The following is a 27,071-nucleotide window of genomic DNA, read 5'->3' on the forward strand; positions in this document are numbered from 1 at the left end:
ACAGCGCAGATGATCGGGATTTGTCCTTGAGCCAGGTCTGGTAATCTGTTCTGTGTGTGAAGGCAGCAAGCTCTCTCATGGCTTCCTTCGAGAGTGCTGGGCGAATGGCTTTTGCTAAATCAGCAGCCGCTTCCGAAGGGTCAGAATCGACGTATTTAAAAAGAGCTCTCATGGTGAGGCCTAGGCCAGATTGGTCAGTCGCCGATTCTACTAGATCTTATTGAGGGGCTCATGACAGTTACCGGCTGGTCGATGGTTTGCTGGGGGCCGCGGTAGACCAACACTGGTCTCTACGTCTCGACACACTTGGTGCTCTAGTAAGTGGTGGAGCTCTCTCATGACGTTACCAAGAATGTAGCCGCCATAGCCGCTATGGTCGGTGCTGTGGTCTTGTCTCGGGAGGAAAGGGGGCCTGGTTGGTCGTTCTCCATTCCTGGCAGTATTATCAGCGGAAAGTAGCCTCTCCTTGATGTGTGCGAGCTCTGTATTTATACGGCCTTCCTGGGTTTCTTCAAGTTTGGAACACGAACAACGTCAGCTGGGGTCTAGTAGATGCACTTGGGAGGAAGAAGACCTACCAGGAAGCTCCTCAGAGCAATACTTCAAGAGCAAAACTAGAATGCTTGTGAGGCTCTCGAATATCTCAATGGTATCTCGGGCCATCGAGGTTGTTAGCCGCGAAGTTTCAATGGCTCTTAAGTAGTCGTTGTATCCGGAGCCAATATCGCGAAAGACAATTGCGAGCATTTCGACCACCGTCTCGTCCATCATCTCCTCATCCACGACAGCCTTGTCGATTTGTGTCAGGAACGTAGTCTCACCGTCGGCATATCATAGTGGTTTACACACTCACTCAGCATTGGACCCCAGCAGATTCAGATGAGCTGAAGACCCCGTATCTGTCCGGCCATGCCAGTGTGTCTGAACCAAGGGGGCACTCACCACAGTTTGCTCCAGATTCTCCTCAAATCAAACTGCTTCTTTCAAATCTCCACAGAGAGCTTGATGGGTATCCTGTGTAATAAGCCCAACGATTGGTCCTGGACGCGCTGGGAAAGCTGGGCGTCTGTCGGCTGGACATCTGCCTTCTTGGCATCTGTCGGCTGCGGGAGAATGGGTGCCTTACGTACTGTGCCTTCTCTTAGAGTTCGGATCGGAACAGAATTTTCAAGACTGCAGGCTGGGGCCCGTCTGTTCTTGCAGGATATGAATGTTCCTTCTTTTTGATATGTAAACCGTGCACTCAAGTCAGCAACCGTCTCCAGCTGCCACTTTCTTAATCACAATCGATCCATTCTCATTTAGCCCTCATTGTTTCCTGATGCTTTATGGCCAATATTTACTCGCAAATCGTCTTTGAGTAATGACTCCGCCTGTTGGAGATCGGATGGAAGAGGCAAGGGCTCGTAACCGCCCTCAGACGATGACTTTGAACAAAGCGGCTGATCCAGCCAACCCAGCCTGCAGCATCAATACGGATGAAGATTCAGCAGTAAACCATCCTTCAGATCACGACGGAAAGACTCTTGATACCGTGACGAACCCCATGCTAGGGGCAAAAGGCGACCCTGACAAAAACAAGGCCACAGTCGACGGGGGCGAAGCTCTGGGCACCCGTCGGCCTATCAGCATCATGCGTAACAGTGTATTCCAACGGGGATCACTACAGAGAGGGAACTCAGACTGGCTATTGGATCATCTAAGACCTTGGGCGCCCAATTGGAGTACCGGCTTGTCGAACTGGAAATGAAAGTCAGCGCACTGCAGGGAGATCGGCCGTTAGCCCAAGATGGCGATGACGGAAGCGGTGATGTTCCTTTGATTCCCAACATCAAGGAGCTCGGCTGGGTCGATTTCAAACCACAGCTAGCGACCTACTGGCCTCTGCCCGACGACTGGCCACATCGAAAAGAAATGGATGATGAGCCGAAACACGTCATCGAGATACTCAAGGAACAGCCACGCCAGGGCCAATTCTTCAGAGTCGCCGACATCTCTTTTTCTGCAGTCGGAAACTCAGCCGTTGTCCAGAACATAAGCCACAACACAGATGCCTACCAAATTCGGATAAGATCAGAGATTCTGATCAGGACCCTCAGTGAACTCACAGGTTGTAAGACAAAATTAGGGCCGTATGGACATCGGCTTTTGCTGCTGCGACCGTTCAAGCTTCTCATAAGCTTTGAAAAGGACATTAGAAACCGTTTGGAGGAATTGGAGAAGCTTCATGCCACTGGGAACCACGGTGATCCTCGGGAGGAAGCCCCATCGAAAGGTAGCCAGGAACCAAGCCATGCTGCTGGCCCGCTCAAGGAGACACAATCCGTCGAGGCGCTGAAACATCTCGGAGTTCTGTGCCGTGCAATCAACACTTATCTGACTCGTCCTATCAAGCTTCAGCACAGTTTGAGCCATGAAAGTGGCCCCACGATTACATTTCACGACTTGTGGTGTCTTTTCAAACCGGGATATGAGGTTGTTGGCCAAGAGATGTCACGGATGCAGCTGTGAGTATTCGACCAGCGCCTCGCCGGTACTGAGGCTGTTGAACACCCCAGCGTAGTCGATTATTGACTGTTGACCGCAGGTATCGAGTCGTCAACACCACCGGAGGCCGCGATAACGCCAGGGATCAGAATATTGGGATGGCACTCCCTGTTATGCGTACTCCGGGTCTACTCGCATCCGAGAAGCTGAAAAAGGAGGGCTACTCGCATGGCTCCTTGGTCTTGGAGTGCTTTTACATCCATTTTGATGGCATTCATTTCGGGCCAGTGAACAGGACATTTCATATCCGCAGGTTTGATGGCGAAAGGCCGATAAACTCGCTACCTATCGTACCACTAAAATTCTACAAGGATGCGCAAGAGACCCGGGAGAAACTTCTCCACAGAGGCAGGGAGTTCGCCAAGTTAGCAAACCCAAAAGTCAGAGCTCACCGCAAGTACAAGGGATTGACGCTGGATAAGAATCAAGAACAGGTTCGTCGGCTTCTATCCCTTCTCAACCACGAATAATCGATTGGTGCTGATGCTGATTGATACAGGTCGAGTCCGAGGTCATCGTTGACTTTGAGCTGGCGTTCCTACAGAAGAAAGACAGCAAGCCTCATCTAGGATTCGAGGGCCTCCTGGTTTCTGACGAGCATGGCGAGTTACATGACCCCATGTTAGGTAGCATCCCGTGCACTGTACCGGGATGCTGTAGCAATGATTCCATCTTCATGGACTACGAGGTGGATGCATACGAGCGGAACAGCTTCAAGGAGAGCAAGAAGCCTCTTCTCGAGATGGTCCCGGCCGGATCAAGGGCGTTAACTAATGACCAGTTGGTTTTGCTACCGCCCCAGGTGCACGGATTCGTTTTGAGGACTAGGAGATGGGCCACGTTCGATATTGATCTCCTCAGCGACCCAGAATATGTCGATGGCTGGAGCAACCTCGTCATCGATCCCGATATCAAAGAGACAGTACTCGCCCTCGTCGAGAACCACCACGGGTCCCAGGACCATCAAGCCAAGTCCGATGCAGGCCTTTCGTCCGTGGACTTGATTCAAGGCAAGGGCACCGGCCTCATCATTCTTCTTCACGGTGAACCCGGAGTCGGCAAGACAAGCACCGCCGAATGCGTTGCTTCACACACCAAACGACCATTGTTCCCCATCACCTGTGGAGACATCGGAGACAAGGCTGAGACTGTGGAAGCGAATCTGGAAAAGAACTTTCAACTGGCTCACAGGTGGGGATGTGTGCTGCTCCTCGATGAGGCTGACGTCTTCTTGAATGCACGTGACGAGGACATCCAACGAGACTCAATCGTGTCTGGTGAGTAACATGAGATGTACTACTGATGTTTGGTCTTTTTGTTTCTCTAACGGATCCTGGATAGTGTTTCTAAGAAGCCTCGAGTACTACAGTGTAAGAATTTTCTCAATTTGCCCTCTAGCGATCCCTAAACAGTTTCAGGGTATGTTTTTCCGCCAAAATGCTAACGATCGAGTTAGGGCATCCTGTTGTTAACAACGAATCGAGTCGGACACATAGACAGGGCGTTCAAGTCCCGCATCCATCTGAGTCTTTTATACAAGAGACTGGACCTTGATCAGACAATGAAGATCTGGAAAAACAACATCAAGAGGATTGAAAATCAGTTTGAGCGGGAGGGAAAGAAAATTCGTTGCAAACAGAGCAGTATCCTCCACTTCGCCAAGCGACACTTCGACGAGTTGGACGAATCAAAAAGCCTAGTTGTCTGGAACGGAAGGTAAGTTCTCAGGGAGCTGGATAGCGTGACTACATGGAACGAACTAACAACGTAGCAGGCAGATTCGCAATGCATTCCAGACAGCCGTTGCCCTCGCCACTTACGAAGCCAAGACAGGGGGGGTGCCGGTTCTGGGCTCTGAGAATTTCGAAAAGGTGGCGAGGACAGCAAAGCAGTTTGAAAGGTATCTCAAAGGAGTGACTCTTTCAAGCGACCCTGAATATGCTAGAGCTAGCCGATTGAGGGACGACGAGTTTTCGTCAAGTTGCTCCAGCGACAGCGAAACAGAGGAAAGGGGGAGGAAGAGAAAAAAGGGGAAGAGAAAGACAGGCAAACGGCAGAAAAAGAAGGGGAGGCGGGCGAGGGATAGCACAGACGAGTCGAGCGAGGACAGTAACAAGGTTGGAGAGTCGGATTCGGACAGCAAATCCTCTAATTCGAGTGATAGGGCACGAAAGAGAAAGAAGGTGTAGAAGACTACTAGTTTGTCTAATGATATAGCTCACGGACAAGTATATAGTCTTGCTTAATATGGTTTGCATATTATATGACCTAAAAACATTACAAGTTTGCGAGGCGAATTCCGTTGATTAGTCTTAATTACCTCACTAAAGGGGAGTTAGTGGATAGTATATGAAACGAGCCTTGCGTTGCCCCCGTTTAAGCCCCAATAGAAATCCCCTGCTAACTGGACATTTCGCTATCGTCAACTGCTTATCATTGCACCATCCATCCCCACTCGCACATCATGTCCAAATCTGCCCTAACCCCTATTTCTTACCAAAGAATAAAATCACGAAACATGCACCGCGTAGCACCATGGTTTTCCTGCAGACTCCGTCCATGTCGTGACTCTCGCTTTCTTATGAGTTCACGCCTACAAACTCGAACTACATACGAGTTTCGTCTTATCATCTATAGAGGAACGCCATATTCTGATCCAATATGGCTTTACACCCCTCGGAAGTCGCTAAGCATAACAACGCCAAGTCTTGTTGGCTTATCATTCATGTAGGTTGTAACCACAACTGGTGGGGCTTAAACTTACTAAATAACCGCAGAACGAAGTCTACGATCTAACCAAGTTCCTTCCCCGTGAGTCACACACTGAGATCAAGTCATCCGACTCGATGATGGCATAGGAGCATTCCTACTAACGCCGAATGTGATGGTTTCTTGGGATAGACCACCCTGGAGGCCGTAGAGTCATTTTGATGCATGCGGTATGCCAAGTTGACCATGCTTTTGATCTAGACGACGAAGACTCACATTTACACCACTCTAGGGCAGAGACGCTACTCAAAGATTCAACCTCGTCCATTCAAAGGATATACTCGATAAATGGCTTGATCCTTCCCAGAAGTTGGGTGCTATTGATTCCAGTGAGGCCGTGGAATCCGCCACCCTACAAGAAGAAGAGGAACGCCAAATTGCCCTCAACAAGAAACCACCACTCTCACAATGCCTTACTTTGAAGGATTTCGAAGCCGTGGCCCAACAAACTATGAGAAGAGAGTCATGGGAGTACTATTCAACAGGATCAGAAGACGAGTTCGTAGGTTACATCCCATTGACTATCTGGCAGGGCGCCCCATAACTCACATGTGCCATCAGACCCTCAAGGAAAATATAACTGCCTTCCAAAAGATTCGTTTCCGTCCCAAAGTTCTCGTCAATGTCGAGCATGTCGATATATCGACAACTCTTCTGGGGACAAAGACGGCAATCCCCATCTATGTCTCAGCTACAGCTAGTGCCAAATTGGGTCATCCGGAGGGCGAAGTAGTCCTAACAAGAGCAAGCAACAATCACGGCATTGTGCAAATGATACCGTTGTACTCATCATGCCCTATCGAGGAGATTACTGATGCCAGGGCCCCGGATGCCACTCAATGGTTTCAGATATATGTGAAAAAGGACCGCAGCGCCACCCGTAATGCTGTTGAAAAGGCTGAGAGACTTGGTTGCAAGGCTCTCTGCATCACCGTTGATAACCCTCACTTGGGTAGCCGCGAAAGAGTTTTGCGGTCGCACCATGAAGGTGAGACAAGCGACACCGACGAGTTTGAGGATGCGCCAGCCACCGAGTTAGATCCTTCGCTCACCACAAACGCAAGTCTTGCTTGGGAAGATATCCCTTGGTTTCAGAGTATTACAAAGATGCCTATCATCATCAAGGGCGTGCAGCGGGTTGAGGATGTCCTTATAGCGGTAAGATATGGCGTTAACGGTGTAATTCTCTCCAACCATGGCGGCCGTCAGCTTGAATACGCCGAGGCTCCCATCGAAGTCCTCGCCGAGGCCATGCCCATCTTGCGAGAACGTGGACTTGACCAGAAAATTGAGGTATATATGGATGGTGGCGTTCGCCGAGGGACCGATGTTCTTAAAGCTCTCTGTCTTGGTGCTCGCGGAGTTGGGATTGGTCGCCCATTCCTATATGCGATGGCAGGGTATGGCCAGAAGGGCGTCGAGAAAGCGATGCGAATTTTCAAGGATGAGCTGGAGAGGAACATGCGTCTGATAGGATGCAATTCTATCGACGAACTGCATCCTGGATTAGTAAAATTGCTTTCAAGGGATCAAGCAAAGATGTAAACAGCGCTGATCCTGACTGAGACCCTCTTGGAATGTTAGGTATCATAAACCTGTTCGTTAAACGCTAAACTGCATGCTAATGCATTGCACGAAGGAGGAGACAAGAGATAACGTATTTCGCTTGTCACTGGGACATTCCTCTCAACTGTGGAATTGATAAACCCCTAGCCCCCATTGCAACTCATAAGTATGGGTCAAACCAAGTATCCTCGCGAAAGATCCAGCCAAAGCCCAGATTTGCCGGTTTTGAACTACCTCAATTCTGTCTTTGTGACACCATCAGATCTTGTGGTTGGAAAGCAGCTCGTCACGAATCATGTCGGGTGTCCAGTCTCCCGCCTTTGGGACAAGTGCTGTGGCAACCGTTTTGCCAGCTTCGCGCTTGAGTGTCGAGATAGTGGTCTCTCGGTTGACTCGCACTTGTAAGTTGTGGATCTTTGGGTCTCCGCTCGCAAGCTACATCTGTAGTTAGTGATCTGACCCTCAACGTTATGGAGACAAAGAACCACTTACCCCTCGGTTATCCAGGCGGTAGTGGGTATTCGAGTAAAGCGCGTGCTCTCCATCGGTGAAACCGTTGATTTTGTCGTCTGGTATCGACTCGATGAAGTTCTTTAAGGCTTTCCCTCCTTTGCCCATGATTGCTGGTATGGCACTGTCGAGTGAGAGAGTATGGTACTGAGAGTCGACTTCACAGCGCTTAGAGGCGATGACGTGCAGTTGGAGATGCCCCGGAGGAGTGTATTGAAGTGGCAGAGTTGAGACATGTGTCGCATCTAGGTATTGCTTGATGAGATGTCAACATCGCACAGCCGTATGGCTAACAAAAGTGCCAAGTTGGGATTAAGCGTGTGCGAAAGAGACAATATGATATCCAAGCATAATCTGCTTATAGAATGAATCTACCACAGAAGGGCCAAACAGTTAATTGTATTTTCGATTGCGCTGATACACGGGCATTTGCACAATATGTCGCTAACAATACAGCCATTTGTGTCACAAGTGTGTTGGTCAAGGTGCGTTTGATATCTGTGGACATTTTATCCAGCCTCCAAACAGCCCTTTTCTTTTGTTGGAGCAATAAGAGGAGCTGTTTCTCAGTTGCAAACAGAAAGTCAAGGTCCAAACAGCCGTATTCTTCTATTATTGGAAAGCTACCGAGATGCCATGCTGCAATTGAGACGATTATTGAATAAAAGTGAGTTAAAATTGCCTAAAGTGTTTGTCAAAGGCTGTATTGTGCGAGGCCCTTTTTTGCATGTTGTGAATGACCATTGTTCATGGTGCAGTGACGTCACTAACTTGGTGGGTCAATTGGTGAATCGGATTAAAAATAATCGCCGAAGAAGCCTCTTATGCCACAGAAGGCCAATACTGTAATATTACCTTAGACGCTTCTCGACCGATGCTGGCGTAGGCGCAAGCCACAGTGTGAACACTTCGTCACATAGCTTGATATCGCCAGGGGCATTTATAAGTCTGGCAGTGTGCGTAGAGAATGGCGAGGTGGATGCAGAAACAGGCCGTTAGCATTCAAATACAAAGACTTCTCGAGGAGCCTTCTTTCCATACCACACCACTAATCCACAGTGATTCTCGCAGTCACAATGAGCTACAGTCTAGAGCCGCCCCAGAAAAGAACTGACCTGGCTGAGACAAAGGCACTCACAACGTGAACTGTTTGCGGATTGCGGTGCCGAATTGGAGTTGTAGATTCTCGTCAAGTCCCGTGGTGCGACTATCAACACGAAAGTTCTCATGCGAGCTGCTTGGGAGAGTCCAGTCAAAACTTCAGAAGGTATTCCTCAAGAGCGTCGATCATAATCCCAAGCAGTGGGGTGATGCAGAGTACTCCCAAATCAGTAGTTGCATCATAAATTAGATATATGAACCAACAGTTCTGGTTGGAATAGCTTGCTTTCATGATGTATTGGATTAAATGCCATAACCACGCTCAAATTTGAGGTCCTCTTCCCCCTTTCATGATCATTCACAGTTCCAGTACCGGCGTTTGCATATCCACCCTAGACTCAATACTTTACATAATCTGCCTCGCCTAATGGATGGGCTTTAGGCGAGGGAACAGGACTGTTGGACTGAGATGTCGACCCAAAATCGCCAAGGAGTGGTGCATTGTGAAGCCATGATCAGCTAAACACTGCGGATAAATACCACATAAGCGACTACCGGGATCGCTCGACTGGGTGAGAGTTGTAGGGGACACGCAAAGCTTGATAGATTTCATCACCTGTTGGTTAAAACCGCTTGGTGGTATGACCGGCAGTCCGGCACCCAGGCCAGGCCAGAACCCACCCAGAAGCACGACCCCAGACGTCTATGACCATTTTAGCTTTTCCCCACGTAATGTCAAGTGGCGTCGTCTGAGTCGTGCGGGCGTACTAGGCCAGATTCGTGGGTCATAGCCTACGACCTCCCCACTTGTTAACCCCCTTGCTGGTGCCGACTCCCAGGCACCGTGGAGAAGCACGAGATTGAGTTACCGACGAGGAAGAATTTAAAGGCGGGCTGGATCCGGGGAGAGATAGTCGACATTCTCTTGTTCAGCCCAGGCGTTTCATCGATTTAATGTCATCTTCACCCGAGCATACCATGGAGCCGTCGACCAAGAAGAGCATGTGGCAATCCCTTCGGGAGAACCCCAAGGTCCTGTTCATTGCCTTCTTTGCATCGCTTGGAGGTTTTGAGTATGGTTACCAGCAGGGTGTTCTTGGCCAGTCTCTGGTCATGACCCGGTTCACTGAGAACTTTCCTTCCGTCGTCAAGTCCTCCTCAGCAACTGGCTGGCTTACTTCTATCCTCCAGCTGGGAGGCATTCTTGGGTCTCTCTCAGCTGGTGTTCTAGGCGAGCTCATCTCCAGAAAGTACACCATGTTTATCGCCTGTTGCTGGGTCATCCTTGGCAGTTACCTCTACGTCGGTGCAACTGCTGGTGCCCCATCTCTTCTCTATGCCGGACGATTCTTTACCGGTGTCGGAGTCGGCCTCTTCAGCGGCGTCGGTCCTCTTTACAACGCTGAGCTCTCTGCTCCGGAGATGCGAGGTCTACTCGTTTCCTTCTACCAACTGGCGACCATCCTGGGCATTATGCTCTCTTTCTGGGTCGGCTACGGCAGCAACTACATTGGCGGAACCGGAGAAGGCCAATCTGATCTTGCCTGGCGCCTCCCCTCGATCATCCAAGGCATCCCCGCCGCCGCCCTCGCTGTTGGCATCTGGTTCATGCCTTTCTCCCCACGCTGGCTTGTCAAGGTCGGCCGTGATGAAGAGGCCAGATCCACCCTGGCATGGATGCGCAAGCTGCCAGAGGACCACGACGACATCCGGGTCGAATTCCTCGAGATCAAGGCCGAAGCCGTCTTTGAGCAAAAGGTTTTTGCGCGCGACTTTCCTCATCTTGCGGAGAAGGGCAAGAGCCGCTTCATGCAGCAGGTGGCGCAGTATGTGACTTGCTTCAGGAGTATTGATAACTTGAAGCGTGTCTGCACGGCTTGGCTGGTCATGTTCTTCCAGCAGTGGTCTGGAATTGACGCCAGTAAGTGTTCTTCTATGGTATTATAAATATGTGGAGGCTAATGTTTTCAGTTATCTACTACGCCTCGAATGTCTTTATCAGCCTGGGACTCACTGGTGGAACCATTGCCCTGTTGGCAACTGGAGTCACTGGCGTTGTCTTCCTCATCAGCACTATTCCTGCTATGGTCAGTCAATTACCAAACCTAGGTTGTCACAAGACTAACATCTGAACAGTTGATCATTGATCGAGTTGGTCGCAAGCCTCTCCTGCAGATCGGTTCCATCGTCATGGGCGCTAGCATGGTCACTGTCGGCGTCATTGTAGCCAAGTTCCGACACGACTGGCCTTCACACGTTGCAGCCGGCTGGTCAGCCGTGGCCCTAATCTGGGTCTATATTGCTGGATTCGGTGCTACATGGGGCCCCGTTTCTTGGACGCTTGTGTCTGAGATCTTCCCTCTGTCCATCCGAGCCAAGGGAGCCTCCATCGGTGCATCCAGCAACTGGGTCAATAACTTTGCCATCGCCTTCTTTGTGCCTCCTATGCTGGAAGCCTGGGCATGGGGAACCTACATCTTCTTTGCTGTTTTCTTGGCTGCTGGTATCGTTTGGGTCTGGATCTATCTCCCCGAGACCAAGAATGCCACTCTTGAGGACATGGACCGAGTCTTCAAGAGCCGCACGGGTGAGATGGACGGTGTGCTTATGAGGGAGGCTCAGGCCGAGGTTGGCCTGCTTGGTTTTGCTCATGAGCGTAAGCTGTCTCATGACAAGGAGATTGAGAAGCATGTCGAGGAGTTGTAATTGGGACATTCTTGGAAATATTGGGCGGGTCTTGTGAAGAGATACACACATGGAAGGTTTAAATTTAAACAATTTACAGGAATTCAATTGCACGTCGCATCTTTATGTTGTCTTTGATGCTTTGTTGAGACTATGATCTGCGCGCAAGACAGAACTGGTGGACGGCAATGCAGTTTGTGTTAAGCTATCCTTTCTCAACCCTCTGACACCTTGAAGCTACAAGGTCAAACGATATGACGATATCCAAATGAACAAGCTGGGAAAATCAGCAACATTCTCAATTCCTGAGGCAGCCCCCAAGTCGCCCCTGCAATTACATGCCCCTTGGCCAGGGCATTGTAACGTTACAGCGATCCTCGGCGGATCGGCCGACAACAGGCCTGAAATGGTTGATCAAGGCGCCCACGATGAAAACCCCATCGTGGTGGTGCACTGAGTATGGTTGGTACTTCTAGGGGTGAATGTGCTCCTAATGACGACACTCTTGCTGATGTAACACATGTTGCTCACAAATAGGTAGATGGCATGAGCGAGCAAATGTCTGAGTATATGTTGTGCCTGTTGAAAAGGTGCAAGCAAACAATGAAGTGACTAGCACAAGTACGACAGACTTATCACGATTAATATAGGACATCCGAATTTCTCTCCAGAGAACTGATTAAACTTGTGTAGTCATCGGCCTGACCCAAAGCGATGTTTCAAGTTGGTGAGGTGCCCAAGCTTCCCCCCAAAAACATCATCCCATGGACGCTCGAGTTCGCATCATCAACGTGGAGTACTTACCCCGGATCGACTTAAGCTTAATGCTAGTCTTACCATGAGCCAGAGTATGAGCTGGGGAAATCTTTCTCGGCCAAATTTGTGTTGTCTTGATATGACTCTAGGGTGAATCCCCGCATGAGACGGGTACGGACGGTGAGGATAAGTCGGGGATTTCCTGATCCCCTTGAAACCCCAAAACACGGGTGTGGAGCCAACGGGTGCCTATGCCCCCCGTAAATGGAAAAGCGTTGGCAAAGGAACAGCACGAGGTCAACAGAGTTTGGCAAGACTCGGTCAGACCCGGCCAAGTGGAGCTGGTAATACGGAGTACATAATGATGTGGCTACGCACCCTGTTTCTGGTATAGTTCAACTCGCCTCCAACAACTCGATCCACATCGCATGAACCATCACCATCAGATGTTGGAACTGCAGCTGATAGAGGAGTCGAGATTCGAGTCTACTTCGCACTCAAACATTCAAAGTCAATCATGTCATTCTTCTCGGAGGACTTGTCACTTGACCCACGCTTCTTCGAGCTCCAGGAGGAGCTGCGGTCTGTGCTCTTCGCCGGCCTCTCAAGCCTGTCACCCAGCAGACCCTCCACACCCGAGGACGAGGCCGCAGAGACACTCAACTTTTCACATGTAACAGTCGCAGTCCCACACGCGAGACTGTTACGCTACCTACAGAATTGGATCACGGAATGTGCTCCTCATCTTGACAAGTTCGATGAGAACCAACACTTTCAGATTCAGGTGCCTCTGATGGCGCGCAAGTCACCGGCGTTGCTCTATGCCATGCTTGCATTTTCATCGAGGCAGATGGAGAGGAGAGGGCTGACGCAGAAAGGATGCGACAGTCTGGAGCTGTATCAAGAGAGTATCAGGCTCCTCACACCTGGTTTGCAAGCCAAAGACCCCAACATGCTCGTCACGGCGTGTATCCTCGCTGTATTTGAGCTCATGTCAGGCGGTGCGAGAAATTGGAGGCGCCACGTCGAGGGTTGTGCCTCGCTCTTTGAGTATTTTGGCGTCAATGGTTTCTCTGGAGGACTCCCGCAAGCGGTATTCTGGTGCTACGCGAGGATGGAACTGTGTGGAGCGATAATATCTGACGGTGCTGAGACGACGGTGCTGCCTCTTGATCAATGGGTTCCAGCGATGCGAGAGCAGCCATCAACGCCTGAGGAATCAGAGAGGTTTATCCAGAGCCTTTTCCATCAGAAGAGCCGCACATCTCCAGATACACATGCCAACTGGGCTATCTACCTCTGCACCAAAGTCTGTCATCTGCGCTTCCGAAGGACACAATATCTGGAGCTCGGAAGAGCAGACTGGCAGGATAGCAGGCCGTTTTCAGAACAGTGGCAGAGACTATGGTCAGAATTACAATTCTGGTTAGATGAAAGACCTCCGGCGATGAAGCCCATCCGTGTGGTTGAGGCGAGTGAGAAGCAAGTCTTCCCACTGATAATGTTTCCCCATTGGGCCGCCATCTCAAGCAACCAGGTCTATCATGCCGCATGCATCTTGATGCTGGAGATGCAGCCACCAGAGCAGAACTTGGACTCTCACTGTTTGGCTCTTTGGCATGCCCGCAGCGTGGTCGGTATATCATGCGCCAACCCCCATCCTGGGAGCATGGTCAATTCTATCCAGCCCTTGTTTGTTGCGGGAAGGTTGTTCTCGCATGTGAGTGAACGGAGGCAGATAGCCCAGTTACTCAAGTCGATTGATAGAACAACTGGCTGGGGAGCATTGTGGAGGTTGAGGGATCTGGAGGCGGAATGGGGATATGAGGCTGGCCATGTGTTTGATGATTCGGGCAAGTAATTCATTAAATATTTCAAGAGCATACGCAAAGAGGAGAAAGCCTAAAGAGCCTTGCCGTGACACGATAAGGCATTGTACATTAGCTGAGGACGCAGCAGTGATCCACCTGTAGGCTACGAAGCCCCATGGGTGGCGACGCCGTTGACATCCCACGCGCCTTCTCCACCGCTTGATAGTGGCTGGCTTCTTTTGGGATAGCGTTCCTCTTGTCGTCTCCCCCAAGGACCTTAACCACAGCTATTTATTTGGGCATATTAGCCCAGGTCCCCCATCCCAGGTCCTTTTCAAACAGCTTAGACTTTGGTCGTTTTCATCACTTCTTGTTCATCTCTTCAATTTCCTTCTAATAGAGACGTCTTACGCTCGCTCTGCCCCTGTTTTTGACTTGCTTCCTATCTGAAACTTAGAATGTCGTCCAGACCAGTCATCAGCGTCCTCGGATCTCTCAATATCGATCTCGTTTCCTATGTACCGCATCACCCACTCCCGGGAGAAACAATAACCGCTAGCCAATTCAATGTTTTCCCCGGCGGCAAAGGCGCGAACCAAGCTGTTGCCTGCGCAAAGCTGTCTCGGACCTCGGATCTTAAGGAACCCAGCGTCGACGTCGCCATGATGGGCGCAGTGGGCGTAGACGCATACGGTTCTGTCCTCCTGGAAAGCCTAAAGTCGTATGGTGTGGAAACGACGGCTATCAAAGTCGATGGCGAGTCCAAGACTGGGATCGCCATGATTGTCGTTGATGAGCCTTCAGGTCAAAACCGCATCATCCTTTCGCCTGGAGCAAATGCTTCGCTCAAGCCTACCCAGTTCACCCACCTGCCTGGTCCATCACCCACTCTGCTCATAATGCAACTGGAAATTCCAATCGAGACTGTCATTCAGGCGGTGGATGCTGCGAAAAAGACAGGAACGCCTGTTCTTCTCAACCCGGCCCCGGCTCAAAAGCTCCCGGAAAAGGCGTACCAGGGCTTAGCACATTTGGTTCTGAATGAGAGCGAGGCAGCCCTGCTGTCAGATGTCAAAGAGTCGGACCTGGATGATTTGAAGTTGGTGGAGCAAATCGCAGGCCAATTCCTAGCCCGGGGTGTTGAGAATGTGGTCATCACCCTTGGTGGAAGAGGTGCCTATTACGCCAACGAGACAGATAAGGCTTTTGTTCCAGCTCTCAAGGTCGATGTTGTTGATACGACTGCAGCAGGCGACACTTTTATCGGAATGTATGCCATACACGCGGTCCATGCTATCGCGAGGTCGGAGAAATTTGATATCGATGAAGCTGTCAGGCAGAGCATCAGGGCATCGTCGAAAACGGTCTCCAAAAAGGGAGCCCAAGTGTCCATACCCTGGAAGGACGAGCTGTAGCTTAGGTTGAAGAACCCTGCGGTTTCTAGTCTTCATCTCTCAAATTTTCAACTCATCGATGGGACATGGTTGGCGGTGTGCTGTGACTAGATGAGCGCCAATACAGCCGTAGATTTGAGATTTCCTCATCTAATGGCAATTTCGTCACATCCGTGATTCGTTGAAAGCAAGTAAGCAGCGCTTCCTGCTGCGAGGCATGGGTCATCTCTCTTGCGGCCCGGAGCAGGGCAGCCACTACGAGAGGATCCCACTGCTCTGGAAAGTTATTCCAGACTGCTAGCCTAGCGATTTTTTGTGTGTGCCAGCTTCTTGAAATCAGATGGTGTGGAAACCTCGATAGCTTCACAAGTCGCGGCTTGTAGGCGAGAAGGAGGAGGGAGGATAGATGCATGGTCAGGTTGGCCTGCAGAGACAGGGCACTGGTATAGACATCGGCCGGAAAAGGAGACTCTTGCATCTTGTGTCCGTTTAAATCAGCATCAGAACTTTCCAGCACCGGTTCCATGCCAGGAGGCCTGTCCTGGAACCATTGCATGCAGCTTGTCCACAGCCTAGACCATGCGGCCCACTTGAGAGAATAGGACTCGGGAGCGGCTGATTGCATGTTGGACTGGCCGGTAAAGAGAGGGATGAGCTCGTAGTGAATCAGCCGGAGACATTCAAAGAGGCAGAGCAAACATGAATCGTAGGTCTCTATGGGGGATAGAGAGGCATTGAAGAGGGATCTGCCTGAAGAGAGTGGGATCTTCATGGATGGTGGCTTGTTTGTCATAATGGAGGCTGCAAGGTCTATGAGTGTCAGCATATCGCACGCGAAGCTATAAAGGAAACATACCAATCTTGAGGTGGAATCGTAACAGAGATTTGAGAGGCTCATCCATGTCTTCCAACGTTTGACTCGGAGTGTCTGGTTGTGGATGATAGAATCGAAACTTGGGCCACTGCGAAGGCCCATCATTGAAGAGGTCTCCAAGAGCGAGTAATGATCGTCCAACATCTGCAACAAAGGTGTTTTCTAGCAAAAGCCGATGATGCAGCTCTTGTAGCTCCTCGATAGAAGTCTCACCACGGCTGGTACGATGTCTAGCAAGATAAATAGCCGCGTCCATAATGACGGCCTTGTCCTGCGTCAGAGTCATCATGTTGGAACCGAATGAGGGTTTTGGGGCGTTGGACTCTATCCACGGCACGAGCTGGTACCGGAAGCAGTGCATCGCTCGTTGCTTACACTGGCCAGCCTTGTCATCCCACGTCGACGGCGTGAGGATCTGGTTTCCGGTTGACTCGTGGGTGTGAGCGAGGCTGGCTGCTGGCGATGTGTCGAATGGCGTGTTTACAGCGCCATTGTCTTTTGCTGGGTAGCCGGTGCTATGTGGCGAGTCGTTCGGAGGTGGAATGGGCGAGACTGCCTTTGGTAAGGAGAGTAAGTCATCCTGCACAAACTAAAGCTTTTGTTATTTGAGAGCCTGGAGTGGAATTAGAATCGACTGACGGCCGGGGACTGTGCTACGTCTTGATGCCGGCCTGGTGTTTTATCAATGTCGCCTGACACTGAAGCCACTTCAGCAACAAACGCCCATTGCTTGTACTCGCAAGCTACACCCCTCTCTTGGCAACTTCCGCATCTGGGTCTCTTCTCATCGCCTTTTGATTATGTTAGAAATCGTTCCAAGACAAGGAAGAATGTTACGACTCGCTCGGGAGGTTTGGGGCGTACATTTTCTTCGGCGTTTCCTGCATGGCAGACATCCTGTACGGGACCGTCTTTTGCTATCAGGGATATTCCGTATTACCGGCATTATTGAAGGTGGCTAAGAGATGGATGGCTTCAGTGCTAAGAATCACTGAGACGTCTGTGTGGAGCAAAGAGCGTCATGAGAAGGAGAAAAAGGCAAACCTGGGAGGGGATCCAGGGTTGTTTTTATTAGCTTCCATTACCAAATTTTAGCGTCTGCACCACTGACCCAATCCGTCACGTGATACTACACCACCCTGGCCTATTTCTTGACAGCTTAATGTATTTCAGACGTCGAAAGGCAGTTGAGCAGATATCATGGTCCCTGTTCATTTGTTTCACCATGAGTTGGTATTTCAAGTAAGTTTTTCTACTGATAATGCATCTTAGCTGTCTTCATCTGATGATACCGGGCTGTGCATCCTCAGTTGCAAATCCACGACCCCTCCACTCTGTTCAAACACCTGAGCCCAATATTCACTTTCCTCGCCTCCCACTTCCGCCATCGCAAGCCCATATAGAGTCCGTAGCACTTTACCCGAGAGCAAGATAACCATGCTGCTTCGGTCAATCCACCCCTCGAGGACCTTATCGACAACAACGTCCAATCTATGACCAGCCCAATTAACAGCCCAAATTGGCCAGAAATCCCACTTGTTCTTCGCTAGCAACTAGGTTGTTGAGTTGGCATTGGCGTTTTTTATATTATCTATCCTCCTCCTTCGATTGAGCTCCGTAGCTGAAATTCTTGGGCGGTATTTCTCTCCATAGAGCTTCCGACACTCCTCCTCATCTCGAACCCACAATATGTCGTAGTCGCTGGAATTCGTCATCTCTGCATCCCTCTCTAAGTGGTGTTGGCGTCCCCGGGCCTTTTTCTTCAGAGGCTTGACAAGAATCGCGTCAATATTTCTATCTGTAAGGGCCTTGCATCTCTCAGCCCTTGAAGCATAGACGGTGATGCGAGCTGTGGGCTCATGTCGTAAGATGTACTCGAGTGCGAACTCATCCGTGCCTCTCGCATCGCCAAGAATGAATCGATCACCTCTAGCTATGGCTTCTTTTATAAGATCATGATAATGCATGGCGAATTCGGAGTGTGAGATGTCGATATGGCCACTGATCATCGCTGTTCGACATTTTGGTGGTGCTGGCTCAGAGAGGTTCATGGTGGGTGGTATGTTGACGAAATACCAATCTGGAAAAAGTGTAGATGCTGAGATAGGAGCGATTCACGCGAAAGCATCCCTTAAAATACCCAACGAGAATTTGAGAAATAAGCAAAGGTGACTGCGGATAATGACTCAGCCGGCGAGCGTGATAGACTCAGCCTCAGGTGTGTGGAGGACACATGCATTGTATTGACTCACCCATCAAGAAAGGCTCCTAGACATATCGAGCCAAATCTACGCCAAATATAAAATACTGATTAATATGCCGTCAAGGTAAACATGAAAGGCGACGATGGACTGGGTTCCACAATGACAAAAACATAATCCGAAACGTCGTTTGGTGAAGATTCATCGAAGGCAAATGGAGCCCAAAGGGCACCACTAATCTGCTTATAGTCTCATACATAGCTACTGGTTAAAGGTATTTACTAGCTATAGTGAGGAGTACAGAGGGGGAAAATCCGCTTCAGGGACATTCCTCAAGACCTCATCAATAACCTCTGTAGCCATCAGTACCTCCTCGTCGCGGAGGGTCCATCCAACAACTTGCACATGGGCCGGCGCACCATCAAGAGCATCTGCGTCATCTATATCCCCGTTAGTTACACATACACTTTGACGGTATCATAATGACTGCGATGAAAACTTACATCCTTCAACCTCGTCAGTGTCAATCATCTTACTCGCCTTGAGAAAGGGAATGACACTTGCAGGGCACTACACGATGTTAGCCACGCCCAGAACACAGATAAACAGAACATACATCCAAAAGATTCCAGATCATGGTATACACTGGGAGGCCGTAGGCATTGTGAGGCATGCCAGTTCCCTGGTGCGCAGGGCAGAGCAAGACATCCATGCCGGTCTCGGCCCACTTGGCATGCCACGCTTGGCGATAATCGCCACGGTCGCCATGAAACTGCCACACGTCTTCAAGAGTGCTCTTGGGCGCACCTGCCATCGCCTCCTTAAGATCCTTCATCCCGGGCAGGATCTCCTCCTCAGCATCGTCAAGGAACTGCATAAGGGTCGCGTTTGTATCAAAGCCGAGAGAGTGAGTATAGATACCGGCACAGTCGAGTGTACCGCCTCCCTCGGGCGTGGACAGCGGAACGATCTCGTGGCCAGCAGCCTTCAACGCCTCTGCGGCCTTCCGGAGGGCCCGGAGGATAGGAGGGAATACAGGAGTCTGAGGTGAGCCCTCCCAGTACCCGATTTTGAGCTTCTTTTTTGGGACATCTGCCCACGGGACTGCTAGTGCCGAATAGTCTTTCCTCCAGGAATCACTTCCAATGATGGCCTTGCAAAAGTAGGTGAGGTCTTGAGCACTATTGGCGTGTGGTCCAGCTGAAGGAAGGATGCCGGGCCATCCCTTGGGGAAGTGAAACTGTTGACCGGAGAAGGGGATCCGATTTGCAGTTGGCTTAAATCCGTACGCACCGCTGACGAGAGACGGTGAACGGATAGAGCCTCCAATATCGGTGCCTAGACCGAGGGGTGAGCCACGGAACCCGACCAAAGCTCCCTCTCCTGTGCTGCTGCCAGCAGCGCCCAGAGTGAGCTTGTGGGGGTTCAGAGTTACGCCAAATACGTTGTTTTCACCCTCCATGGACTGGGCAGTCATGTCAGCAATAAGGTCGGCAATGTCATGATCGGGCAATGGGACATACAAACAAGCCCTGGGGAACATTTGTCTTGCAGTACAAGACGGCGCCCCCGTCGAGAAGGATATCGACAATAGGCGAGTTCTCCTCCGCAACTGGCTTGGGCAGATATGCGACGAAGCCCAGGGTAGCTGCTTCGCCCTTTACCATCCACATATCCTTGATCCTATGTTAGCGGCCGCATTGCTTGAGAGGAAACCAAGAGGGCAACAAACCTTGAGACTGATAGGCAATCCATGAAACGGACCCTTGGGTTTGCCCTCTCGCGCAAGATAGGCATCCAGCTCCTTTGCTCTCTCAAGCGCCTTATCAAAGAAAATCTCTGTCAAGGGATTGATCTGTTTCAATGGCAGTCAGCCCGCCAGGTAATCAGCACAGGCACCTGCGACTTACCAACTGCTGAGCGATTGCAGCGCGCTTGCAGAAGGCCATGGTCACCTCGAAGGAGGACAACGCGCCAGAGGCCAACTGGGCGAGGAGAGACGTAGCATCGTACTTCTCCGTAATCCCGCGCTCGCGCTTGGTCAGAAGATTGGTCTGGTTGAGGAGGTCGAAGGCGCTGATTGGGTTGTCACGGCGGGCTTGGCTGGTGATGCTGCTGTCCAAACGCCATTCTGCGGGTATGCGCGAGTCACGGGCGGCGCGCTTCGCCTGAATGAGTGCATTCCAGTCTGGTTTCGACATAATTGATGGGTTCAACGTTGAGAGGCGAAATTGCGAGTTGAAGGGTTGCTGGAGGAGGTAGGGTGCAGAGGGAGATGTAGTGCGATGGTAGATCTCAATATATACTCGTCAACCAAGACGCTTTTATTGCAGGCTACTCTTATCATTTACCATGTGGAACTGCCGAGAATCTAACGGCTTAGCTCTACTGCCTAATGTGTTTTACTGGCCTTCTGGCTCATGATACCTCGGTAGGGTTGGACGGTCTTGTCCTTGGAGGTGGCCGAGTCAATGTCAAACTGCGCACATGGGACAGTCGGTTCAGGGGTTGCCAATCTTCTTACCCCATCTGTACTGTCTCTTATCTAGCATTGTAACCGGAATACCCTTCATATCCGTTTTAGGAAATTTTCAAGGCAACACTGAATGGCTTGGCATGAGTTTGTATCATCTGGTCGAGTTCCGCTTCCGCGTCTGAACTAGTTCCGAGGACCCAAGGATACTTACGTCTGATTTGTCACTCAACCGTACCCCGCATTTTCCCCGGACGTATGCAAGATGGCTACCCGTTTGCTGTTCCGGCTTGGCTGATGAGGCCCTGAAAGTTACTCTGTAGGGAGGGCCTGGGACCAGGGGGCCACTCAGGAGAGCATTGATTTCTAATAGAAAGAATGATATTATCAAGAACTATGCTGCGGGCCAGTTCCTCCAGGGGTCTCGCTTTGCAACGGCGCCGTCAACGGGTGGTAGTGAGTGACAAATTCGATCCGTCGACCCATTGCATGAACGTGCAGGTTGAAGTCTGAACAATTGAACCACGTACTCAGCGGGAAAAGAAGAAGAAAAATAAAAACGGGAAAACCATAAAATGAGGGGTAACACAAGGACAGATACACATGAAGGGCTTGAGAAGAGCAAGAGGTTTGGGTCAATGCTGAGAGTGATGCTCAAGAGTCTTTGACCCCTCGCTCGGTCAAGACCAAGAGCAGTATCTATTATTATGTATTACCTAGGGCGACGAGAGCTATCCTTGGATGTGTCAAAGACAGGGCTTTGAAGCCTGCATCTTCTTGGTGGCTTTGACTCGGACCGAATTACAGTCTACCTGGATCTCGCAGCGATATCACCAGCGGCAAGGAACAAATGAACAATAAGCTTGGCGCAAACAGCCCCCATCCAGGTAACCGGCTGTTGGCCAGGATTCAATCTCATTTTCAGGCAAGATCGTCCCCCTAGAGTGGAGCGCGCTGGGGAGGCTGAGCCGTCAACGCTGATCTCGGGACGCTCCGTGTTTCCGTACCCCGTAAATAGAAATTTTGCCGCAAGGTTCAGGTTTAGTTTTTATGACTACAGGCAACTTGAATTAAGCGAGCTTCCCCAAAAAGCCCCTCGATATACTAAGATAGAAAGAGCCTTCCTGAGCTATCACTGATCAGTGGGATCCGCAAAGGAGCACAAAACGCACACCTGACGCCTGTCCGTGCCTGTAAGTCCAGCCTCTTCCAAACGCCGAGTTGATGGCGGACTAGATAAGTTCACTGATTCGACGCGCAAATCGGAGACGGTTTCAGTTGTATCACCAATCTAGCCCGGAAGCTCTTCCACAGTCGTATCTCAACGCCGACACATTCTAAGCATAGGCTTCAGTGTATATCACTATTTAACAATCAACAGATCGATTAACAAAGGACAGGATATAAAATTCTCTCTTTCACCATCACCAGGTGGTTTGCGAGGTGGGGCATACATCTCGATATACTCAGCTCCCTACGCATTTTAAAATAGAGCGAGACCTTGGTTCGCTTTAGCCCCTGCCTTTCCATTCACCTATGGCTGTTTAATGTGGATGTCCTTTTTATCATCAACGACGTGTCACTATAAGGTCCACAACTACAACAAAAAAAGATGAAGTCATCAATATATGGCGACACCAAAACCTAATACTGTATAGCTATAGAGATGTTGGAGGCTGATACTTTCCTTGTGCAGAATCAGGGTTTCAATTTTCTCGAGAGCGCCCCTTTTGATCATTGACATAAATTTCCCCTTACGCTTCTCATGCTGGTTCCGTGGTTAAATAGGGATGGCCTGACATGGTGACTAGGCAGGCATACCGAAGCAAAGGCTTCTGGTCGAAGTGTCGGACATTACTGTGCGATCACGAACGCCTTCCCTACCAGAATAGGTTCTACAGGTAACTGTTTCCTAGGCCATTGCCGAAAACAAAATAGCGTCGTGAGGGTTGATGTAGTCAAAGCTTTGAGTGGAGGTTGCTTCATTTCCACCCATACCCCCATGAAGAGTGAGTAACCCGTGGAACACGAGTTGAAGGGAATCGCTTGGAATCTTTTGTCCCTGCAATTTCTACTCAGCTTCGACTATGCCCGCTCTGACCATATTTCCACCTGTAACCGTACTCCCTCAAGTTATCACGGCGGGGAGCAAATTCCTTCACTTGGGAGCTGTTGGGCACCTGAGTGTAAGGAATGATGATGGTGAACTTGGCTACGGGCCGGCTGGATGATGTGAGGGTAGTTTAGGCCTCAGGCACACCTCTTTCAGCAGGTGCGCTTCAATCTGGCTTGGAATGCCATCAGTCTCGTGGCAGGTCTAATGTAGATGTTGGCTCGTTCCGATGGACATCATGGCTCCGAAGAAGAGCGATTGGTCATTTGATCTCGTTCATCATCTCTCTGAGACGGCCACATTCATTTGTGCCTGCTCTATCACTGGCTCCAGCTCGAAGAGATTGCCTATAGCCCTGAAAGGAGAGATGAGGTTCAGGAATTCCCCCTGTTCGTTCTGACGGCCGGGCTCCGCCAGACCCTTGATAAGGTGGGGTGGATTATGGGTTTTGAGGGAAGGATGTGTCCTTCTTCGCATCCGGGTTGAACGCTTGCCTTGATATTTGTGCTGAGGATAAAATTCTAAACGTAGCCCGACAGCAAGTTTCCAGTTTCCGTCCCTCCTTGTTGGGTGGCCTTGGGTTTCCCATATTTGAGCTGCCAGCATTCCGGCGAGACTGGCATCCCCGATCAAAATATCAAGGGTTTCGGCACATCATTTACTTACACAATCCTAGATATATGTGATGTCCTCGTTGGTTGTTCCATTATTAGAGGATTTCGTTACATTATGTGGATATGAATCAGCAAGGTCTGAATATTGTTGTGTGGCAATTGAGATACTTCCAGATGCACAATCGACACTTTTGGTTCCGGCTTACTCAAAAACCGCCGAAAACGCTTTCTAGAGTGTTGGGGTGATGATAATCTGACATACGTATTTTCGTATAGGGGAAGATTGGCTATGAGAATGCTCATGGTGGTGATGGTGATGGTAAGTCGGCAGTTAGAACACAGATGGTCATTATCTACTTCCTAGGGGTTACTGAGCGATAAGCCAATAGGTTACGGAGGTAGAGAGGATGATAAAGAATAGAAACGGGACATCGTTCGTCAGGCATATGCTTTTTTTTTTTTTTCACAATATTCACCGTAACCGCCAGCATAGGGAACGCAGCGTTCAACCTCAGTGCTCTAGCTATATGATCTTCCGGTTCTAGGAGTCCTCAACGAGTCTTCAGGCTAGTTCGACCTGTTGTTTAAAAAGGACGAGCGGGAGTCTATTCAAATGCCCACCAGAGCCTGGAAGCAGCAGTCGCAGCACGGGAGTCAAGTGTTCTTTCCATTTCCCACTGGGTTTGCAATTGTTTCACTGATGGCACTGGGAAGAGGATGACTTCTTCCTCAGCTATTCCTCCTAGACACAGCTTACCCATCACTTCAGCAACCAATAGGGGAGATTTTGCTCCCCAGCGCGACCTACACACTGATACAATAAATAGACATATGTCGTAATCATTCACGAGCGAAACACGAAGTATGGGCGTCCCACAATTTGCGCAAAGGTACCAACTCCAGAGCATACCGATGCGAATGCTCCTTGACCTCTTCCGCCTGTCACCTGCTCCATACTTGGTGATCATTACAGCATATGATTGGATTGCAAGTACAGCCAGCAAAGTTTATTATAGCACCATTATCTGAACATATGTAGAACCGTGCTCACACCCTTGGGATGGCTCAGTTGACCAAGGACCTATCACCGGACCCCATCGCTCGTTCAGGTCAAATTATGCTAGAATTGAGCGATATCAAATTTTTAAACGGTCATTCAGTCTATGACCATTCTGAGAATACTCAAGGGACTTGATTAGGTAGCAATCAACCGAGAGAGGAGGCAAAATCCCGGCCCAACGGCTCGAGACCGAAAGGCGGTGAGCACCATCTAAAACGCCGGATGCGTTGGCTCCAGTAACTAGCGTCAAACGGTGACCCACAGTTTGGTCGATGACTCTTTGTCATGACCTCGGACGGTGGCCATGGATTTTCATCATACCTCTACCGGCAATAACACATCAAGTACATCACATCCGATACCAAATCGCACCCTGGTGTACATCTTGCTAGTACGGAAATCCATCAGTCTATGAGCGTCGTTCAAGCGGTCGCACACATCTCACCATGGGCGCAGTCGAGAGCAAGCAGCCCCGCAGCCCGAATGCCAAGAGGCGCGGTGGCGAGGGACAGAAGAGAGGTGTCGACACATCGCGGCAACTGATCGAGATCCCTCTCGATCTCAACGCATTCTTACAGGCAAAGGAAGCCCAGTTCGACTCTACCACCCCCGAGGATGACACAGCGGCCGTCAGCAATCCCAGCGAGGCCGAGTTGGGAGACACCGCAGTCAGCAATAGCCTCCCGGAGCAGGAGCAGGAGCAGGAGCTCAACACCAACCAAGAGTCTTCCACTCAGTCTCCTCTAACTGTGCAGACTCCTGTCAAGGCCGTCAACAAAGTCTTTCGCAATGCCGACTGGTCAAAGCCCCTACAACAATTCATAACGGCCCTCCAGCTCGACACAAATGGAGTCCATGTCATCTACGAGTCAGACATTGAAAAGTCAGGTGTCAAGCTTCCCGAAGAGCTGAAGGCACGCACAAGCTTGAGCAACCCGGTCAAGTTCTCAGCTCATGTCCACAAGTTTCTGTGCCGCCAGAGCAGAACCGCTTTTTCAGACGACATGAGGCATCTCTACTTCCTCTACCACCCTGATGCGGAGTGGCATCCAGATTTCTGTGACTTTGCTCAAGATAAGCCTCTACCAGACAACTTCCTCGGCTTCTCTGATAACCTGGATGCTCTCGTCGCCTGGATGGTGTTTATCCGGCAAAACTTGGGGAGACGCTCAGACACAACCATGTTCCACCTGCTGATACCCACCTGGCGACCCATGTTCATTGACAATGCACTCGAGTTTCCTGATCTGGGGACCCTCACCATCCACGGCGAGACTCACAGTTCCCACAACTTCGTCTGGTTCAACCTACCGACCCTGGAGGACTACCCAGGGAACTTGCTGTTGAAAGATGTGGAGAACGTCACTCGCGAAGAGAGCGAATGGAAGACGGCTGCTACAGTTGGAACAGCTGTCGGGGGTATATCAGCCTCGTTGGCCGGCACCTTCGCCCTCAGCGTAGCTTTCCCCCTTCTCACCCCCCTAGCACTCGTTGGGGCATTGTCTGCAGGTGGCGCATGCAGCACCATTGCCACAACACAGGTGAACAAAGGCCTGAGCAGAGAGATCCCTCGGGTTCTTGGAGGTATCGAGGTGCCCAAGGAACCTGCGGTACCGGAGGTTGAGACCAGCAGAGAGGAGCCTGTGGTCAGTGAGCAGGAGGATCTCAAAGAAGATCTCAAAGAGGAAAGCAGCAAGGAGGATCCAGTTAAGAGCAAGAGCGAGAAGACCAGGTCTAAGAATGATCAGGCTAAGGAAGCCAAAGGGCCAGTCGACGTCCAACAAGAGGCCAAGGCAACAAGCGGCAAAAAGCATCGACGGAGTGACCGTAAACGTACTTCTAAGTCCTGATTGGAATTATAAAGAAAAGATCATACACTGCAGTTCAGCCAAATCAGAATATCAAGCCCCTTATCCGTACTTTACCCCAACCTGAGGGATTCTCATTTCAGTGCATTGGCTTGGCCCCATGTGACATTGCCGTAGATGCATCCACTACAATCTCTAAATAGTTTTCAACTCCAACTTCTCGTACTACAGTCATGGATGTCCAGGTATGCCAGCTTTTGGGTCCCGCTCCGACATTCTTTAGATCTTTCGGGGCCTTGGACCTCAAAGCGAGCGCCAACAACTGTCCAAAATCTCCCCACGCAGAGCGGTGCCATGGATTTCGACTGAACAAAATGAGCATCAAATGAACAACTGCTATCAAGGCTTGAGAAGAGAGCAAGGCGAGGGCGAGTGGAATAAGTGTGCTGACCCCGAATCTATAGGCGTAAACGTGCTCGAAGCATGTATTGTCGATAACGGTTGTATTGTAGTAAGGTACCGGCGTGGCTGGGCTAGTTCATTGCCTTCAATGTCCATGATCCGCGATAGAGAATTGGCAAAGTAGGCTGCGAGAAATGATGGCAGACATGTGAGCGAATCCATTGACCACCACGGCAAAAGTAAAACTCTCTCAGATAGTAAACACAGGTGCGATGAGTGACATGCGGGACCCATGCGTCCGGAGTGCTGAAGACACGTACAATACAATTCACAGCCCGACTGATGATGCCAGGGAAGCGGGACAGGTCAGAGAAACCCTTGTGATGA

The 27,071-nt window shown here is 50.3% G+C and overlaps 8 protein-coding genes across 8 annotated transcripts; 6 read left to right on the forward strand and 2 right to left on the reverse strand.

Moving 5' to 3' along the window:
* Window positions 1–1,746: 1,746 nt before the first annotated feature.
* Window positions 1,747–4,736, forward strand: NCS54_00899000 (AAA domain-containing protein; the record flags this gene model as incomplete). The annotated part of the gene is made up of 6 exons (XM_053154350.1): window positions 1,747–2,507; window positions 2,588–2,981; window positions 3,047–3,824; window positions 3,889–3,917; window positions 4,004–4,263; window positions 4,322–4,736. 6 exons carry the CDS (start codon window positions 1,747–1,749, stop codon window positions 4,734–4,736), a joined length of 2,637 nt encoding a protein of 878 aa, XP_053010325.1.
* Window positions 4,737–5,208: 472 nt separating this feature from the next.
* NCS54_00899100 (Hypothetical protein) lies at window positions 5,209–6,861 on the forward strand (the record flags this gene model as incomplete). Its single annotated transcript, XM_053154351.1, has 5 exons — window positions 5,209–5,274; window positions 5,325–5,358; window positions 5,449–5,486; window positions 5,549–5,818; window positions 5,878–6,861. 5 exons carry the CDS (start codon window positions 5,209–5,211, stop codon window positions 6,859–6,861), a joined length of 1,392 nt encoding a protein of 463 aa, XP_053010326.1.
* A 2,610-nt stretch (window positions 6,862–9,471) lies between these two features.
* On the forward strand, window positions 9,472–11,199 carry NCS54_00899200 (Hypothetical protein; the record flags this gene model as incomplete). The annotated part of the gene is made up of 3 exons (XM_053154352.1): window positions 9,472–10,414; window positions 10,465–10,580; window positions 10,630–11,199. 3 exons carry the CDS (start codon window positions 9,472–9,474, stop codon window positions 11,197–11,199), a joined length of 1,629 nt encoding a protein of 542 aa, XP_053010327.1.
* A 1,252-nt stretch (window positions 11,200–12,451) lies between these two features.
* NCS54_00899300 (Hypothetical protein) lies at window positions 12,452–13,795 on the forward strand (the record flags this gene model as incomplete). The annotated part of the gene is made up of 1 exon (XM_053154353.1): window positions 12,452–13,795. The coding sequence occupies one exon, from the start codon at window positions 12,452–12,454 to the stop codon at window positions 13,793–13,795; it is 1,344 nt and encodes a 447-aa protein (XP_053010328.1).
* Window positions 13,796–14,203: 408 nt separating this feature from the next.
* NCS54_00899400 (Ribokinase) lies at window positions 14,204–15,160 on the forward strand (the record flags this gene model as incomplete). The annotated part of the gene is made up of 1 exon (XM_053154354.1): window positions 14,204–15,160. One exon carries the CDS (start codon window positions 14,204–14,206, stop codon window positions 15,158–15,160), a length of 957 nt encoding a protein of 318 aa, XP_053010329.1.
* A 52-nt stretch (window positions 15,161–15,212) lies between these two features.
* Window positions 15,213–16,740, reverse strand: NCS54_00899500 (Hypothetical protein; the record flags this gene model as incomplete). Its single annotated transcript, XM_053154355.1, has 3 exons — window positions 15,213–15,949; window positions 15,996–16,602; window positions 16,735–16,740. The coding sequence occupies 3 exons, from the start codon at window positions 16,738–16,740 to the stop codon at window positions 15,213–15,215; spliced, it is 1,350 nt and encodes a 449-aa protein (XP_053010330.1).
* Window positions 16,741–18,499: 1,759 nt separating this feature from the next.
* NCS54_00899600 (Hypothetical protein) lies at window positions 18,500–20,415 on the reverse strand (the record flags this gene model as incomplete). Its single annotated transcript, XM_053154356.1, has 6 exons — window positions 18,500–18,654; window positions 18,718–18,784; window positions 18,831–19,679; window positions 19,738–19,890; window positions 19,947–20,069; window positions 20,125–20,415. 6 exons carry the CDS (start codon window positions 20,413–20,415, stop codon window positions 18,500–18,502), a joined length of 1,638 nt encoding a protein of 545 aa, XP_053010331.1.
* A 4,505-nt stretch (window positions 20,416–24,920) lies between these two features.
* NCS54_00899700 (Hypothetical protein) lies at window positions 24,921–26,324 on the forward strand (the record flags this gene model as incomplete). The annotated part of the gene is made up of 1 exon (XM_053154357.1): window positions 24,921–26,324. The coding sequence occupies one exon, from the start codon at window positions 24,921–24,923 to the stop codon at window positions 26,322–26,324; it is 1,404 nt and encodes a 467-aa protein (XP_053010332.1).
* Window positions 26,325–27,071: the final 747 nt, after the last annotated feature.

This window comes from Fusarium falciforme, chromosome 7 (genome assembly GCF_026873545.1).
Source record: "Fusarium falciforme chromosome 7, complete sequence".
Taxonomy (NCBI): domain Eukaryota; kingdom Fungi; phylum Ascomycota; class Sordariomycetes; order Hypocreales; family Nectriaceae; genus Fusarium; species Fusarium falciforme.